This window comes from Carcharhinus amblyrhynchos, chromosome 1, assembly GCF_965287045.1.
Source record: "Carcharhinus amblyrhynchos chromosome 1, sCarAmb.v2.hapA, whole genome shotgun sequence".
Classification (NCBI taxonomy): domain Eukaryota; kingdom Metazoa; phylum Chordata; class Chondrichthyes; order Carcharhiniformes; family Carcharhinidae; genus Carcharhinus; species Carcharhinus amblyrhynchos.
The window spans coordinates 122,817,777-122,836,145 of record NC_137324.1 but is presented as its reverse complement, the minus strand read 5'-3'; the positions used below and the strand labels follow the sequence as shown (position 1 = coordinate 122,836,145).

The following is an 18,369-nucleotide window of genomic DNA, read 5'->3' as shown; positions in this document are numbered from 1 at the left end:
AGATTCCCCTACTATTGGGAAAAGATATTGACTATCCAGCTGATCTATGCCCCTCATTATTTTATAGACTTCTAGCTCCAGAGGAAAAAGTCTCAGTCTATCCAGCCTTTCCTTATAACTCAAACCATCAAGTCCTGGTAGCATCCTAGTAAATCTTTCCTGCACTCTTTCTAGTTTATTAATGTCCTTTGTATAATAGGGTGACCATAGCTGTGCACATTATTCCAAACGTGGCCTTACCAATGTCTTGTACAATTTCAACAAGATGTCCAAACTCCTGTATTCAATGTTCTGACCAATGAAACCAAGCATGCTGAATGCCTTCGTCACCACTCTGTCTACCTGTGACTGCAGTTTCAAGGAGCTATGAACGTGCACGTCGGTCTACCTGTGACTCCACTTTCAAGGAGCTATGAACGTGTACCCCAGATCTCTTTGTTCTACAACTCTCCCCAATGCCCTACCTCCGTCAACTGAGAAAGTCCTTCCCTAGTTCAATCGCTGCTGGTCACAGGCCTCCAGTTTGAAAAACAACCCTCTACAAGCACTCTTTGGTTTCTGTCATCAAGCCAATTTTGTATCCATTTAGCTACCTCACCCTGGATTCTGTGAGATTTAACCTTATGCAACAACCTACCATGCGGTATCTTGTCAAAGGCCTTGTTAAAGTCCATGTAGACAACATCAGCTGCATTGCCCTCATCTACCTTCTTGGTTCCCCTTCAAAAAATTCAATCAAATTTGTGAGACATGATTTTCCACTCACAAAGCCATGTTGGCTGTCCCTAATCAATCCTTGCGTCTCTAAATGCCTGTAGATTCTGTCTTTCAAAATACCTTCCAACAACTTACCCACCACAGATATGAGGCTCACTGGCCTGTAGTTCCCAGGCTTTTCCCTGCAGCCATTTTTAAACAAAAGGGGAACATCTGCCACCCTTCAAACTTCAGGCACTTCATCTGTGAGTATCGATGATTCAAATATCTTTGCTAGAGGACCCGCAATTTCCTCCCTAGCCTCCCACAATGTCCTGGGATACGCTTCATCAGGTCCCGGGAATTTATCTACCTTAATGCACTTTAAGCTTTCCAGCACCTCCTTCTCTGTAACATGTACACTCCTCAAGACATCACTATTTATTTCCCCAAGTTCCCTAATATTTATGCTTTTCTCAGCAGTAACTACTGATGAGAAATATTCAGTTAGGATCTCACCCATCTCTTCTACAATCACACTTAGATGACCATGTTGATTCTTAATAGGCCCTAATCTCTCCCTTGTTACTCTTTTGCATTTTATGTATTTGTAGAAGCTCTTTGGATTCTCCTTTGCCTTATCTGCCAAAACAACCTCGTGTCCCCTTTTTGCCCTCCTGATTTCTCTCTTAACTGTACTCCTACACCCCCATATCCTTCAAGGGATTCATTTGATCCCAGTTGACTATGTCCTTCTTCTTGACCAGGGCCTCAATATCCCAAGTCATCCAGGGTTCCCTACTTCTGCCAGCCTTGCCCTTCACTCTAAGAGGAATGTGCTTACCCTGAACTCTGGTTAACACATTTTTGATAGCCTCCCACTTACCAGACGTCTCTTTGCCTTCCCACCGACTCCACCAACTAACTTTTGAAAGTTCCTGCCTGATACCATCAAAATTGGTCTTGTCCCAATTTAGAATTTGAACTTTTGGGCCAGACCAATCATTTTCCATAGCTATCTTAAAACCAATAGAAATATGATCACTGGTCCCAAAATGATCCCTCACTAATGTCTAGTTTTATTATGGTGTAGCTGAGCTAAAATTTTCTCATGTGTCACAGGTGGGATGACAGCTCATGTGTTAGCACAGGCCTGCCTTAATTACACATATTCTATCTCCCATCTTACTTCCAGCAGGAAATCCTGGAAGTGGTGAGGGAGTGAGTGAAGCTGGCAGCTCCTGAAGAATCGTCTGCCTAACCCTACTTGCAACTGGAAAGGAAAATCTAGGCCATTATGAAAACATAATTTCTGACATACAACAGAAAATGCTGGAAAAACTCCATAGGTCTAGCATCCATGACTATTTTACAGCATCCACAGCATTTTGCCTTATCATAATTTTTGACAGTTGCCTCTTTGGGACTTTAGTTACTAAGTTTGATACACACAAGGACAGTTCTCATACTCAATGTACACACTGGAATCTACCATTCCTATCTTGAGTGGTGCATAAGTGCTTTCAGTTCCACACCAATTCAGTTGATTCTTAATTAACTGACTTCTGGAACATATGGAAAAGGACAACTAAGGATTGGTAATAAATGGCAGCAGTGCCTCATGTCAAGGATTTGACTTTAGTTCTTTTTCTGTGTGGCAAGGAACCTTCTTCTAAAGAAAAAGTTGACAAATTTTATACTCATCAAATTGAGGGACCTTATGACACATTTTCAGGTGCCATGCATCAACTTAAAACACTCAATTAAAACAACTACAGAATGAAGCTCCCTTCAATTTACCTCAGCAGACAATTTGACAATTTTACATTTTCCCACAGTGAAACTGCCACGTGTCAATTTTGAGAGTGGTAACTAAACTGATCTACAAAGGGCCCTTACAATTAACAGATAGGTTGGATATGAACCCTAGTCTTGCAGGTGAAAGGCCAATGTTTGATCCACTATTATCTAGTAACCCTTGTACTCCAGGTTCTCCAATGCATGCTACCCTTTAAATTCCTTTATCCTGAGGAAAACAAAGATGGATCTTTTTTGGGAGGAGAGGTGGATGAGTTGCTTAAATTTTACAAGTTTAAACTTTATTTATTAGTCACAAATAAGGCTTATATTAACACTGCAATGAAATTACTGTGAAATTTCCCTACTCGCCACAGTCCGGCGCCTGTTCAGGTTGATGCAGCTAATCAGCACGTCTTTCACTATGGGAGGAAATCAGAGCACTTGCAGGAAACCCATGCTGACACATGGAGAACATGCAAATTCCACACAGACAGTGACCCAAGCCAGGAATCGAACCAGGTCCCTGGCACTGAGAAGCAGCAGTGCTAACCACCGTGCTGCCCCTACATAAAAAAAAGTACAACAATAATCCTCCCCACTTTTGGCACCCAATGTCAGATAATTATTTGGATTGCAAACAGAACAAAAATGGCTCTACAATGTGACCTGACTTGCACTGTTGTGAATTTTTTTCCCACCAGCCATTCATAGCACTTAGGAATGGTAAATCTGCAGTTTCCTCCTGTGGATGTGAGGCAAATAAATAACTGGACGAAAATTGTGTATGCCCTATTTTTGTAGAACTCTCAAAGATAGATTTTACAAATTCACATTCCCCGCATGAAGGATATTTGTGCTTTGCAAATTCATATTGGAAAAGTCTTGCAAGGCATGCTGAACACTGCAACCAATTTCCTCTATTCCTGCTATTTCAAAGATGAATTGTACAAATACTCGTGTGAGATTTTTAACGATTAATTGTAAATGCAATACACCAAACCTAAAATAATTATACTCATTTTGCCATATATCCAGCTGGATCAGGCTTTAGATTTACACAATTTCGCAAGAAATTAAGTACTTAACAGCTTTGAGTTTAATGTGCAAGAAAATTTATGAAATATAAAAGAAACATATACAAATACATATCTCCTTCTTACCTTGAGACATGTCTGTGGACCGTACATATCCCAAATCTTCCTCTTCCTCACATCTATGCCTCTACCAGGATGCTAAAAAGTAACAACAAGCTGAAACATGCAACATTTATTCAACTATAACATTTTTTTAAGACACTCCACACAATTTAATAAGTAATGTCTTATTGCACAATTTAATAGGTCATTTATTTTTTTGCAAGATAGAATCATCTTGATACAATTCTAAGCTTTTAAAAGCAATTTCTTTTGCCTTTCAGACTGCATAAGTTTGCAATTCATAATCACATGGCATGGAAAAGCATTTATTATATTGAAGAATATATCAGTTCACCATGTAATATTTTCAGTCAGAGGTTGAATCACAGACTATAAAATGGATTCAAGGAACTCTTATGACATTGCCAATTTCTCCCCCTCCCCCAAATCATAGAATCATAGAACCTACCATGCAGAAAGAGGCCCTTCGGCCCATCGAGTCTGCACCGACCACAATCCCACCCAGGCCCAGGCCCCCCCTCCCCCCAACATCCCTACACATTTTGCCCACTAATCCCTCTAACCTACACATCTCAGGACACTAAGGGGCAATTTTGGCATGGCCAATCAACCTAACCTGCACATCTTTGGACTGTGGGAGGAAACCGGAGCTCCCAGAGGAAACCCATGCAGACACAAGGAGAATGTGCAAACTCTGCACAGACAGTGACCTAAGCCAGGAATCGAACCCAGGTCCTTGGAGCTGTGAAGCAGCAGTGCTAACCGCTATGCTACCGTGCCGCCCATTCCAATCAATGGAGGCGATTGTCAATCTGCATTCAACGTCAGAGAAAGGTGGCACGGGCTGAAAATCAGAGCAAACCGGGAAACATGATTCTCTCTGAAAACCACATTCCATGAATTTCCCCACCCTTTGCTGGTGGCTTTGCAAGGGTCATGCCCACAAAGGTCAAGAGCCTCATTTTAATTCACACTAATTTAAATTTAATTATCAGGCCATATTTCCCCAGCATGCCTGGGCACTGTCCCCAGATGTGGATGTGCCGGCGTTGGACTGGGGTAAACACAGTAAAAGGTCAGACAACACCAGGTTTTAGTCCAACCGATTTATTTGATAGTAAACGCACAAGCTTTCGGGTTAGTCCCTTCGTCAGGTGAATGGAGAGTTCTGGTCTCAGACAGAGCATATAAAGCACAGACAGTTTACAGATTACTGATTAGAAAGCGAATCTTTACACCTAACCTGCTGTTCAAGTCTTGAAGTGGCCGACAATGTGAGTGGAAGGAGCACTGATCACAGGTTAAAGAGATATGAATTGTCTCCAGACAGTACAGTGAGTGAGGTTTTGCAAACCCAGGCAAGTGTTGGGGGTTACAGATAGTGCGACATGAACCCAAGATCCTTGTTGAGACCGTCCTCGTGTGTGGAACTTGGCTATCAGTCTCTGCTCAGCGACTCTGTGCTGTCGTGAAGGCCACCTTGGAGAATGCTTACCCGAAGGTCAGAGGCTGAATGCCCGTGACCACTGAAGTGTTCGCCAACAGGAAGGGAACAGTCTTGCCTGATGATTGTCGAGCAATGTTCATTCATCCGTTGTCGTAGCGTCTGCATGGTCTCCCCAATGTACCATGCTTCGGGACATCCTTTCTTGCAACGTATCAGCTGTCTACCTGATACGTTGCAAGAAAGGATGTCCCGAAGCATGGTACATTGGGGAGACCATGCAGACGCTACGACAACGGATGAATGAACATCGCTCGACAATCACCAAGCAAGACTGTTCCCTTCCTGTTGGCGAACACTTCAGTGGTCACGGGCATTCAGCCTCTGACCTTCGGGTAAGCATTCTCCAAGGCGGCCTTCACGACAGCGCAGAGTCGCTGAGCAGAGACTGATAGCCATGTTCCACACACTTGAGGACGGTCTCAACAAGGATCTTGGGTTCATGTCGCACTATCTGTAACCCCCAACACTTGCCTGGGTTTGCAAAACCTCATTCACTGTACTGTCTGGAGACAATACACATCTCTTTAACCTGTGATCAGTGCTCCTTCCACTCACATTGTCAGCCACTTCAAGACTTGAACAGCAGGTTAGGTGTAAAGATTCGCATTCTAATCAGTAATCTGTAAACTGTCTGTGCTTTATATGCTCTGTCTGAGGCCAGAACTCTCCATTCACCTGACGAAGGGACTAACCCGAAAGCTTGTGCGTTTACTATCAAATAAATCGGTTGGACTAAAACCTGGTGTTGTCAGACTTTTTACACTGTCCCCAGCACAGGCTGGCCCTGCCAGATTTGCACAATGCCAACCTATGCTGGGGGCAGTTCCTAGTGGGAGTGGGAGGGGGGGTTAGAAGATCACGTGTGCAGTGGGGAAGGGTAGGTGGATATGAAGTAGATGATCATTCATCTGTTTGAAAGGCGCAGCAAGTTTGATGGGCCAAATGTACTGCTGCTCCTATTTCCTATATTTCTATGCTCTTACCACCCACTCTACCCAGACATCTCACAACCTTGTAGACCTCAATCAAAAATCTTGTCTGAGCCTCCTACGTCCCAAGAAAAACTGCTTAGTATATGCAATTTTTTGCAATAGCTGCAATTTTCAAGTCCTGTTTTAAATATCCTTAAATAAAATTAGAATAAACAAAACAGTCCCTTATCTACTACTTTATTTTCACTAGGGATTTCACCAGCAACTGGAGGACTATATTATGTTCTTTATATTTCGTAGAAAATAACATATAACACCGGTATCATAGTTATTCCAGAAAGCACTAAGGCTCCATCAGTTCAAATTTCACTTACTCCTTCATTGGTCAGGATATGAACTAGTAATCCATTACCACATCCCAAATCTATAAAGGATTGTTTGGCAGTCAGGCCCTTTTCTGCACGCTCATTTTCCCAAAGAACCTGAAATATGATCAGAAGCTACATTACAATGCTTTCATATGCAGGAAATGGGAAACATATTCTTCTATTAGGAGAAAACCAAAATACAAGTAATTTTTTTTTGCTACCACATTATACAAGTAAGCACATACCGAATAAGGATGTTTCTTCCTTCCACAAGGGGCTTTCAACCCACTCACCACTGTATGCACTACTTAACGTGCTCAAAATTCTTAATGAAAGGTAAAATAAAGTCTTGCCATGCCCACTTCAAAGAAGAACAATAATGATAAATCCAGCAACACTCCAGGTTGTGCTATATGAACAGGGTTAAGCTATTCAGCCACCCAGGAGAGCTTTTCCATTCTAATAGATCATTGCAGACCATACTATGTATGAAAGATCACTTTCTAAATTCAGTTCCAAATGGCTCAGCTCCAAATACGCTCTCTCTGTTCTGGATTCTCCCACCAGAAAAATAGCTACACTAGTGAATTCCTTTTTCATTTAAACATCCTGATTAGATGTCCCTCAATCTTCTAAACTCAAAGGAACACAAACCAAGTTTATACAATCTGACCTCCTAATTTAACTTTCTGCACTCTATTACTCATCTAGTAAATCTGCAGCACAGCTCCTCCAAGGCTAATATAGCTTTCCTGAATAGTGGTGCCCAAAACTGAACACAATATAACAGATGGAATCTGGCCAAGATGCTATACAACTGAAAGATCATTTCCTCACATTTGCATACATGCTATGAAAACTCTTTCAAAATGCATGCTTTTGCTGAGTGGAAGTATATTTTGATTTTTTTTTAGTGTTGTGCTTAACATACAACCTTTATAGCATTAATTTTAATCAAACTTGAGCCATAGTAAATTGGCACATTCAGATTGGCCATCCATTTTACACACCACTGATTTTACTTTTGATTGACATCAAACAAATTAAAATCAAGCAACACATAAAATGGAAGGTTTATCTAGTCATATATGTTTCTCACTGGGTGAGTTAGGCTAGAATTACCTCCCACAAATTTTACTGCTTTCACAAAACAAGGTATGCATAGGAAATGACCATTTGCTGCCACAACAGCAATACAGGTGTAGAAAGCTTGCACTCCTCCAAAATATTGTGGAGTAAAGGCATATTTACAAGGCAAAACACACTTCTTTAAAACACAAAGAAGTTTCTGGGATGCACAAAATTCAGTGCAGATTATGTAAATTATAAACCTGTCAGCAGTATGAATGCAAGTCAGCCAAATTATTTTTAACTTTTCAGTCATGACTTAAGCAGGACAAAAAACAGGCAGCAGCAGTGCTACAAAACAAAGATCATGGCAGTATGGCGGGGAAGAATTCAGAAAGTTACAACAAATCTAAATGAACACATGAAGTAGCAACAGAACTCAAGTCTTATAAAGCAGCTATGTCCACATTACACATCTATACATTTGTATATCCAATACTTGTGTTCAGTATTTTTAGCAATTGATTAACTAGTTCAAAAAACAGAGAGCCGAGAAGCATCAGGCAGAGAGGCAAAAGGATCTAAAATGATCTCTGCACAGGCACATGCTGTACCTGGACTGCAGTATGTGGCTGTGTGCGAACAACAAGACTGTCCTGAGAAAACATATCTTCAATAGATGGCCCAGTCTCAAATCTCTCTGGCTCAAAGGCATTGAGCTATGGGAGGGGTGGGGCCAGGGCCCCGGACCTGAAGGGAGGGAGCAGGTGAATGGGTGGGTGGATTCCCTGGGGATGTGTGCAGGGTGTCTTGTGCAAGACTTGGTTTGGGTTTTTAAATAGTCACTCTAGAGTTGGAAGTGATTTTTTTCCCCTTCTAATCCTTTTAGAGTAACTATCAGAATAAAGCTGGCAGGACCATCTGAAGTTAGTCATTCTATGATGCAGAGGAAGTAAAAGTCGAAATTGCAGAAGTGCTGGCTACCGTCTTTCAATCCTCTTTAGGTACAGGATGATTCCAGAGGGCTGAAGAATTGTAAATTTTATTCCCTTGTTCAAAAAGGGATGGAACATAACTGAGCAGCCACAGGCCAGTTTAATCTTGGTACTGGGATAAACTTTACAAACAATTCAGATAAAATTAACAATCGCTTGGAAAGGTCCATTGTGTGTCTTTTGGCGGAAAAACAAGCCACTCAGCCTAATCCAACTTTGGTCAGTAGCACTGCAGGTTCCAACACTTCAAGTACATATCCAGATACCTTTTAAAAGAGTTGAGGGTTTTTGCCTCTACTTCTCTTTCAGGCAGTGAGTTCCAGACTCCTACAACTCTCTGAGTGAAAGGTTCATCTCATCTTCCCTCTAATCCTTGTACAAATCATTTTAAGTTTATACTCCCTAATAACTGATCTCTCTGTTAAGGTAAATAGGCCCTTCCCATCCACTTTATTCAAATCCCTCGCAATTATGTACATTTCAATCAAACCTCCCCTTCCAAGGATAACAACTCCAGCCTTTCATCAGATGCACCCCATTCAGTCCTGGGGACTCACCGGCTTTTAAATACAGCTAGCCTTCCTAGTATCTCCACTTTATCAATTCTTAGTTCAGCCAATATCTCAACCACCTCCTCTTTTGCTATGACTTTGATAACATCCTCTTCCGTGGTAAAGAGAAATATAAAATGTTCATTCAGTACCTCCATCATGCCATCTGCTTCCAGCTGTTGGCCTCTTTTTGGTGCCTAATTGGCTCACTCCTCTCATTATCTCTTTGCTATTTATATGCCTTTGACTTCCTTTTTATGTTAGCTGCCAGTCTCTTCTCATGCTCTGTGTTTTGCCTTTTTCACTTCTCCTTTGAACCTTCTGAATTCAGCCTGGTTCTCAGTTGAATTGACAATCCAATTTCCGTCATACTTTTTTTTTTGCTTCACTTTATTTTCTATTCCTTTTATAATCCAGGGAGCACTTGTTTTAGTTTCCCTACCTGTCTTCTTGGAGGGTAATGCAACTTGACTATACCCTAACCATCTCTTCTTTAAAGGCAGCCCACTTGATTATGCTTTTGCCTGCCAATCTTTGATTCCAACTCACCTAGACCAGATCAATTTTCAAACCACTGAAATTAGTCCTCCTGTAATCAGGCTTTTACCATAAACTGCTCCTTGTCCTTTCCCATAGCTAATCTAAATTTATACAATGATCACTATTCCCTAACTGTTCCTCTAAAGACACTTGATGCACTTGACCCACCTCATTCTCCAGACCCAGCAATACCTGCTTCCTCAGTGGGCTGGAAACGTACTTTAAGGGAGTATATTTTTACTGGAATGATACTGGGACTCCAAAGGTTAATTTATGAGATTATTCAAACTAAGGTTGTAGTACCTGAAATTTAGATGGTTAAGGGATGAATTGATCAAAGTTTCAAGAACTAAGGGAAACAAATAGGGTAGATATAAAGAGAAACTATTTCTGCTGGTTGTGGAGTCTAAAAATTGTAACCAGACTTTCAGGGGTAAAAATTAAGAAACACTTTACACACAAAGATAATAGTTTGGAGCTCTCTTCTGATAATGGCAATTGATGCCAGATTAATTTTAAATTTAATTTCTGAGAGTGATAAGATTTTTTATTATCCAAAGATGTTGGGGTGTGGGACAAATGTAATATATGAAGTTAGGTTGCAGATTGTCTATGATCTTACTGACTGGCAGAACAGGTTTAAAGTACTAAATGACTTACTTTCTTGGTTTTAGGTTCCTAAATTGAAAATGTAACAAACACTTTGAAGAATGGTTTAAATCAGATATTGCTTGCTAGTGAATTTCATGCTCATAACAGTTAAAATGTATTGGTGCAAGAGAAGTTGTGGAGTTATGTTCTGTGACAGAGGAGAAAGCTTTGAGTAAGATTTTGTGCATATAGATGTACTGTTTGTCTGTAATATTTTGACATTTTGTTAGAAATGGTAAATAGTAAGAGCATGTTTGATACACTGCAAGTAACTGACTACTTTCCACACCAAAAGTCCTTGTTTGTGCTAGATGCTAATGATAAAATGTGGTAGGGTATGGGCAACATAGTATACACACAATTCAGATAAACTACTCCAACAGAAATAAGAACGTAAGAAATAGGAGCAGGAGTGGGCCATCTAGCCCTTCGAGCCTGCCCCGCCATTCATTAAGATCATGGCTGATCTGAAGTGGATCAGTTCCACTTTCTCGCTTTTTCCCCATAACCCTTAATTCCCTTGTCTGTCAAAAACCTATCTACCCGTGACTTAAACATATTTAGCGAGGTAGCCTCCACCACTTCAATGGGCAGAGAATTCCAGAGATTCACCACCCTTTGAGTGAAGAAGTTCCTCCTCAACTCCGATCTAAACTGCCCCCCATCCCCTTATCTTGAGGCTGTGCCCTCTAGTCCTGCTATCCTTTCTAAGGGGAAGAATCTCTCTACCTCTACCCTATCCATCCCTTTCATTATCTTATACATCTCTATAAGATCCCCCCTCATCCTTCTAAACTCCAACGAGTACAGTCCCAGTCTATTTAGTCTCTCTTCATAGTCCAACCCCCTCATCTCCGGTATCAGCCTACTGAACCTCCCTCCAAGGCCAAAATATCCTTGCGCAAGTGCAGCGACCAAAACTGCACACAGTACTCCAGCTGTGGCCTCACCAGTACCCTGTACAGTTGCAGCAAGGCCTCCCTGCTTTTATATTCTATCCCCCTTGCTATAAAGGCCAGCATTCCATTCACCTTCTTGATCACCTGCTGCACCTGCAGACTGGGTTTTTGTGACTCATGCACAAAGACCCCCAGGTCCCTCTGCACCGTAGCAATGGAGAACGAAAGTATAAAATTAAACTAAATATCAGAAATTTTCTTCATAACAGTGAAGCAGTGGCTATACGAAATAGCCAAGTAAATGTGTGAAACAGACTATTATCAAGTATTGCTGATGCTGAATTTATTACTTCCTTCATAGAATAAATGTCCGATTAAGAAAAAGACTGAAAATTCAATAGTTTTCAATAAATTACAGCTGTAAATGATTCAGCTATCAAAACAAAGGTTTTTGTGCGCGTCTGCACATAAAGATCCTCTGTCGAAAGTCCTCCATAAATAAAAATCCTGGAGTTGCATGAAAAGATTTTGGGAAAATCTACATACCTTTAACTTCAATACTGCTGAAAAAAGACAGTTCTCTCAAAGCTTTCTGCATTGCATTCATCAGGACATTTGCAAGAATATAATGCAAAGGAAATCAACAGATTTATATGGGATGAAAAAGTATGCTAAGTGGTTGGCAAGTCTGACCTGACCTCTGACTTTATCTATTTAACAACTATGCATGTGCTTATTCAATTCTTCCAAGGATTAAATACATTGAGGGGGAAAGTGTGCAAGAATTAACATAAGGCCAAAAGGAGAAATTTGTCCCCCTCTAAAACTATGGAAATTTTCTTCATCAATACATGTTATTTTCATCTGAAGTCTGCCAGTAAGTTGAAGATATCGATTTATTGATGTGCCCTGATTTCATTATTTCACTGGATCACTACACAAACAATTGCATGAACAAATGGACTAACAGCATATTGACTATGGAGTAGCAAATGGACTAAGTCAGCATATTGTGAAACCCAAACTGGTTACCAGTAGATATGTTGCAATGGCGACATCCTCATATACAAATTTTTCAGGATTCGTAACTTCAGGCCAAACCTAAAATTGAATTAAAAAGTATATTAAGTTAGGGAAAATAAATAAATGATTATACAAAGCAGCTTTTAATTGGTTGATAGACAGGGGCACAGAGTTTCCTCTGGGGATAAAACTGGCAAAAATAAACCAATCTTGCTCAGGCTTCAACTGAGTGTTGGTCATCATAGGTACAGAGAATTAACACTGGATTCATTAAGTTGCAGGTGCCTGTGGATCTTAGATTCTTTACACAACATATGAAAGGCTGCAACTGGCAGATAGCCATGGGGGCCTGGCCAGTTTTGTGGGCATGCTTTGCTTTGGGTGAATAACCTTTTCAATCAGTGTAAAAGATTCAGATAAACCAGCATAAAATAGTTGAGTGCAAAATAGGCAAGTTCAAAATTTGTTTGCTGGAGCAGACGAGTGAGGGAGCAGAGAGTCAGATAAGAAATTACCTGTTAAAAACCTGTTCAAATAAGTTTAAAGCACTTTCGTAGTAAGAACTTACCTTGTAGAACTGTTTAAATCATTTAAAAGCATTTTTGCGGGCTTTTTGTATTTACCGCTTTAAGAATTCTAAGGGAGTGGATAGCAGGGATTTGTGGGTGAGCAGGCTTTAAAACAGCCAGGTTTAAAAGGAGGCCTGGTGTAGACAGCGAGCAGCGTCGGAGTGGGCAGCGGAGTGACAGGGAAGCAGAGTGAGCTATTAGGGCTTAGGATCAAAGGGCTGGGGAGAAAAAGGGCCAGGTAAGTTTGCGTGGAAATTTTCAATACTACTACAGTGAATAATGGAGGGGCATGTGATGTGCTGTTTCTGTATGATGTGGGAGCTGGTGGACCCCAGGGTCCTTCCCAGTGACCATGTCTGCAGTAAGTGCAGGTTGCTGGAGGAGCTCCAGCTCAAGATAGATGAGCTGGCCTCTGAGCTTCAGGCACTGAGGCTCATCAGAGGGAGAGAGGGTGCCATTGTCAATGGGGTGCAAGAGACATCCACCCCCCCTAGACTGGCTAACTCTAAGGGTCAGGAACAAGAGGGGGCTGCTGAGAGGAGGAAGGAGGGTGGGGACCGGAGGAAGGAGGGTGGGGACCGGAGGAAGGAGGGTGGGGACCGGATGCCTCAGCCCCTCAATCTGCATAACAGGTTTGAGGTTCTTGCTTCCAGTGCGGACAAGAACAAGGGAGGTGAGGTTGGTGAGCAAACTGCACACAGTACAGTGATGCAGACGCACGATATAGGCAAAGAGAAGGTGATAAGGAACGTAGTCATAATTGGGGACAGTGGGGTTAAGGGTATTGACACTGTCCTTTGTCACAATGACAAAGTGCACAGAAGGGTGTGTTGTCTGCCTGGTGCTCGGGTCCAGGATATCACATCTGGGCTGCAGAGGAACCTGGAGTGGGAGGGTGAGAATCCGGTCGTTGTAGTACATGTGGGTGCCAACGACGTAGGCAAAATGCGAACTGAGGATCTGGGGAGGGAGCATGAAAAGCTGGGAATGGAATTAAAAAGTAGAACCGACAAGGTGGTTATCTCTGGACTACTGCCTGAACCGAGTGCAGACGGGCGTAAGGTTGATAAGATTAAGGAGGTGAATGGGTGGCTCAGGGATTGGTGTGGGAGGAATGGGTTTGAATTTATGGGGCATTGGCATCAGTATTGGGGTAGGTGGGACCTGTTCAGGTGGGGTGGGGTTGGTCTGAACCGTGCTGGCACCAGAGTCCTGGCGAATCGTGTAAATAGGACTGTAGGTAGGGCTTTAAACTAATTAGGGGTGCGAGGGTAGGTGACATTACAGGGTCTAAAGTTAAGGAGAGGGTACAGGTAAGGGAAGAGGCCGAGGATGTCCCAATAATAAAGGGAGTAGGGGGCGTGAGTATGGTTGGTGGCGTTCTGGCAAATAGGGTCCAGGTGAAGGCTGGGATGAAGGCACTTTATCTAAATGCACGAAGCATTCGGAATAAAGTGGATGAGCTGGTGGTACAGATCAGCACAAATGGATATGATCTGGTGGCCATGACAGAGACGTGGCTGCAAGGTGACAGGGACTGGGAGCTGAATGTCCAGGGGTATCAAGTGTTTAGGAAGGATAGGCAGGAGGAAAAAGGTGGGGGGGGGGGGGGGGGGGGGGGGGGCGTAGCTCTGCTGATTAAGGATAGCATCAGGGTGGTAGCAAGGGATGATATAGGAACCAAAGAGCAGGAAGTGGAATCGTTGTGGGTGGAGATTAGGAACAGCAAAGGGAGGAAGACGCTGGTGGGTGTCGTCTATAGACCCCCAAATAATGATCTGAAGGTGGGGCGGGCTGTTAACGTGCAAATAAGTGCAGCATGCAGGAATGGAATGGCGATAATTATGGGTGATTTCAATCTACATATTGATTGGTCGACCCATGTTAGATGCGGTGGGCTCGAGGAGGAGTTCTTGGAATGCTGCCGGGATAGTGTCCTTGAACAGTGTGTGTTGGGGCTGACGAGGGAGCGAGCTATCTTGGATCTGGTGTTATGTAATGAGGTGGGTAGAATTAGGGACCTTGTGGTGAAGGATCCTCTTGGGGAGAGTGATCATTGTATGGTGGAGTTTCTGGTGCAGATGGAGGAGGAGAAAGTGGGTTCCCGGACACGCGTCCTTTGTTTGAACAGAGGGGAGTACGGAAAGATGAGAGAAGAATTGGCAAATGTTGACTGGGGGAGCGTGTTGGAAGGTAGGTCTGCTGAGGAGCAGTGGAGGATCTTTAAGGAGATCTTTCTTGGTGCTCAGCAGAAATTTATTCCGATGGTTAAAAAGGACCGTAGGAGGAGAGGTAATAAGCCATGGATAACGAAGGAGGTGAAGGAAAGTGTTAAATTAAAAGCGGAGGCGTTTAGAGTAGCTAAGAGTAGTGGGCGAGAAGAGGATTGGGAGAGGTTTAAATGTCAACAAAGATTGAGAAAGAAGTTGATAAAGAAGGGTAGGATAAACTATGAAGCTGGGCTAGCGCTTAATATAAAAAAGGATAGCAAGAGTTTTTATAAATATATAAAAAGGAAGACGCTGGCTAGGGTGAATGTTGGACCCTTACAGGATGAGAGGGGGGACTTAGTGGTAGGGGATGGGAAATGGCTGAGGCCTTGAATAACTTTTTTGTTTCGGTCTTCACGGAGGAGGACGTGAATAATTTGCCGGGTGTTAGCGATGGAAAGATGGTAGGACAAGAGGGTCTCAATGACATTATTGTTACTAGAGAGGCAGTGCTCGACAGACTGGAGGGACTGATTGTGGACAAGTCCCCAGGACCGGATGGAATGCATCCGAGGGTTCTGAAAGAAATGGCAGAGGTGATAGTGGATGCCTTGGTGGTTATTTTCCAAACGTCGCTGGATTCCGGGGAAGTGCCGGAAGATTGGAAAACGGCTAATGTTACGCCATTGTTTAAGAAGGGTGGCAGGCAAAAGGCAGGGAATTATAGGCCGGTTAGTTTAACGTCTGTTGTAGGTAAAATGTTAGAATCCGTCATCAAGGAGGAAATAGCGAGGCATCTTGAGGGGAATTGCTTGATAGAGCAGACGCAGCACAGTTTCGTTAAGGGGAAGTCGTGTCTGACAAACTTATTGGAGTTCTATGAGGATGTGTCTAGGGCGGTGGATAGAGGAGAGCCGGTGGATGTGGTCTTTCTTGATTTTCAGAAGGCATTTGACAAGGTACCTCATAAGAGGTTATTGCAGAAGGTAAGGGGGCATGGAGTTGGGGGTAGGGTGTTAGCGTGGTAGAGAATTGGCTGTCAAATAGGAGGCAGAGAGTGGGGGTCAATGGGTGCTATTCGGATTGGCAGTTGGTGACTAGTGGAGTGCCCCAGGGGTCGGTGCTGGGGCCTCAGCTATTTACCATTTATATAGATGATCTGGAGGAGGGAACCAAGTGTATGGTGTTGAAATTTGCTGATGACACCAAGATTGGTGGAACGGCAAATTGCGCGGAGGGTGTGGAGAGTCTGCAGAAGGATCTAGATAGGCTGGGCGAATGGGCCAGGAACTGGCAAATGGAATTTAATGTTGGCAAGTGCGAGGTGGTCCACTTTGGTAGGAATAACGGCAGGAAGGACTATTACTTACGGGGCGAAAAACTGCAGCAGGCGACGGTGCAGAGGGACCTCGGGGTCCTTGTGCATGAGTCGCAAAAACCCAGCCTGCAGGTGCAGCAGGTGGTCAGGAAGGCTAATGGGATGCTGGCCTTCATAGCGAGGGGGGTTGAATATAAAAGTAGGGAGGTCTTGCTGCAGCTGTATAGGGCACTGGTGAGGCCGCAGCTGGAGTACTGTGTGCAGTTTTGGTTGCTGCACTTACGCAAGGATATTTTGGCCTTGGAGGGAGTGCAGAGGAGGTTTACTAGGCTGATGCCGGAGTTGAGGGGGTTGAGCTATGAGGAGAGGCTGAATAAACTAGGCTTGTACTCGTTAGAGTTTAGAAGAATGAGGGGAGATCTCATTGAGACATATAAGATGATGAATGGGATGGATAGGATAGAGGTGGAGAGACTCTTCCCGCTCAGAAAGGACAGTAGGACTAGGGGGCACAGCCTCAAGACAAAGGTGGGGGGCGGTTTAGAACGGAGTTGAGGAGGAACTTCTTCACTCAAAGGGTGGTGAATCTCAGGAATTCTCTGCCTGTTGAAGTGGTGGAAGCTGCCTCGCTAAATATTTTTAAGACGCGGGTTGATGGGTTTTTAATAAGCGAAGGGATTAAGGGTTATGGGGAGAGGGCGGGAAAGTGGAACTGAGCCACGACAGATCAGCCATGATCTTATTGAATGGCGGGGCAGGCTCGAAGGCCTACTCCTGCTCCGATTTCTTATGTTTCTTAAAATGTTGCTACCTTTAGTGCTATTTAATTTGAATATGTTGGGATCTCTCACATATCAAACTCCATACTTTAGGTTCTAGTAAGTTATGTGATTTTAAGTAATGCAGTAAATATTGAAAAATATTTTAAAACAATTATGTCACGGTTTTAATATAAAATGTGATGCCACACTATTATAAATTGCAATCAAAGCTATGCTTCAATTAACTATGAAGTTATGGAAGGTAGTATATATTGAAGTATTACTCTGATCAGCAACATAGATAATCATAAGGATAGTTTAAAAAAAAATCCCTGTTTCACTCAAATCTGTGACCCTTGTGGCACACCCTTTCCACAAAGCTGAAAGGTCTAAAAATTAGGCTGAGTCCTGATCTTGATCCTGAGGATTGTGCTCTTAAGGTAAACTTCCATCTTCTCTAAATATTTTCATCTGTATCAGTTGGGCTGTGAACAGGGGGAAGAGGCTCCCAAATTAGATTTCTTAATTCCAATCTGTGAATTTCCTAACAGGTTAGTGCATTCAAAGGTGACAGCTTACCAACCAGTAAAGAGAAGGCCCATCTGGATTGAAGTCTGGGACTTGTCTTGGATCCCTGGAGATTTTTATAATTGTACTCTTTAGTTCCATTTAAAAGGCACAATCAACTAGGACTGTGGGGGTTTCAAAATTGAAGGTTTTGGTGCCTGTAAACTAATGTATAGTCCTTGCTTTTGTGCCATTTTTGCACATCTAATGAGGGCCATGTGAAACCCAACATTAGTACATATACTGCCTGATTAAATAATTTTTTCAAAAAAGGCTGGGGGAAGACAACTCTTGTATCAATCCAATTAGAAGTTACATCCACAATAACCCACAGAACAAATCTAATTTTGGCTGGACAAGGAAATTTCTAAATCTGAACAGGAAACATTACTACTGTGCTCACCATCTCTTAATGAAACAGTTACAAGGTATCAGATATACAGGTCAACATTTCATGTCATGTGCAAGGAAAAAGAGACAGAATTTAAATTAAACCAATAATTGATTATTTTCAGTTCTTAGAATTTTACCTTGACCATTTCTTTGTATCTTGCTTTTAGACGGTGGTAATATTCACTGTATTTTTCCACAGAAATGAGAGAAAGTGTGCTCTTAAAATAGCTTTTCTTGTTCTCTGTAGACCATTTCACAATCTTTGTAAGCAGTACATCTATAAGCCATGTTGTTTTGGGATACAAAATTCCATCTGCGACCCATTCTTCAGGACACAATATGGAAACAGAAATAAACCTTTAAG

At 42.5% G+C, this 18,369-nt stretch overlaps 1 protein-coding gene across 2 annotated transcripts in view; it reads right to left on the bottom strand.

Annotated features, from left to right (window-relative positions):
- trmt44 (tRNA methyltransferase 44 homolog) overlaps nucleotides 1-18,369 on the bottom strand; it is a 39,560-nt gene that overhangs the window by 15,753 nt on the left and 5,438 nt on the right. For both annotated transcript variants that reach the window (XM_080191916.1, XM_080191908.1), the window contains exons 3-6: nucleotides 18,143-18,362; nucleotides 12,197-12,265; nucleotides 6,467-6,574; nucleotides 3,657-3,728 (exon numbers count right to left, since the gene is read on the bottom strand). In XM_080191916.1, coding sequence (XP_080048042.1) covers nucleotides 3,657-3,728; nucleotides 6,467-6,574; nucleotides 12,197-12,265; nucleotides 18,143-18,362 — 469 coding nt within the window. The remainder of the gene's footprint in view (nucleotides 1-3,656; nucleotides 3,729-6,466; nucleotides 6,575-12,196; nucleotides 12,266-18,142; nucleotides 18,363-18,369) is intronic.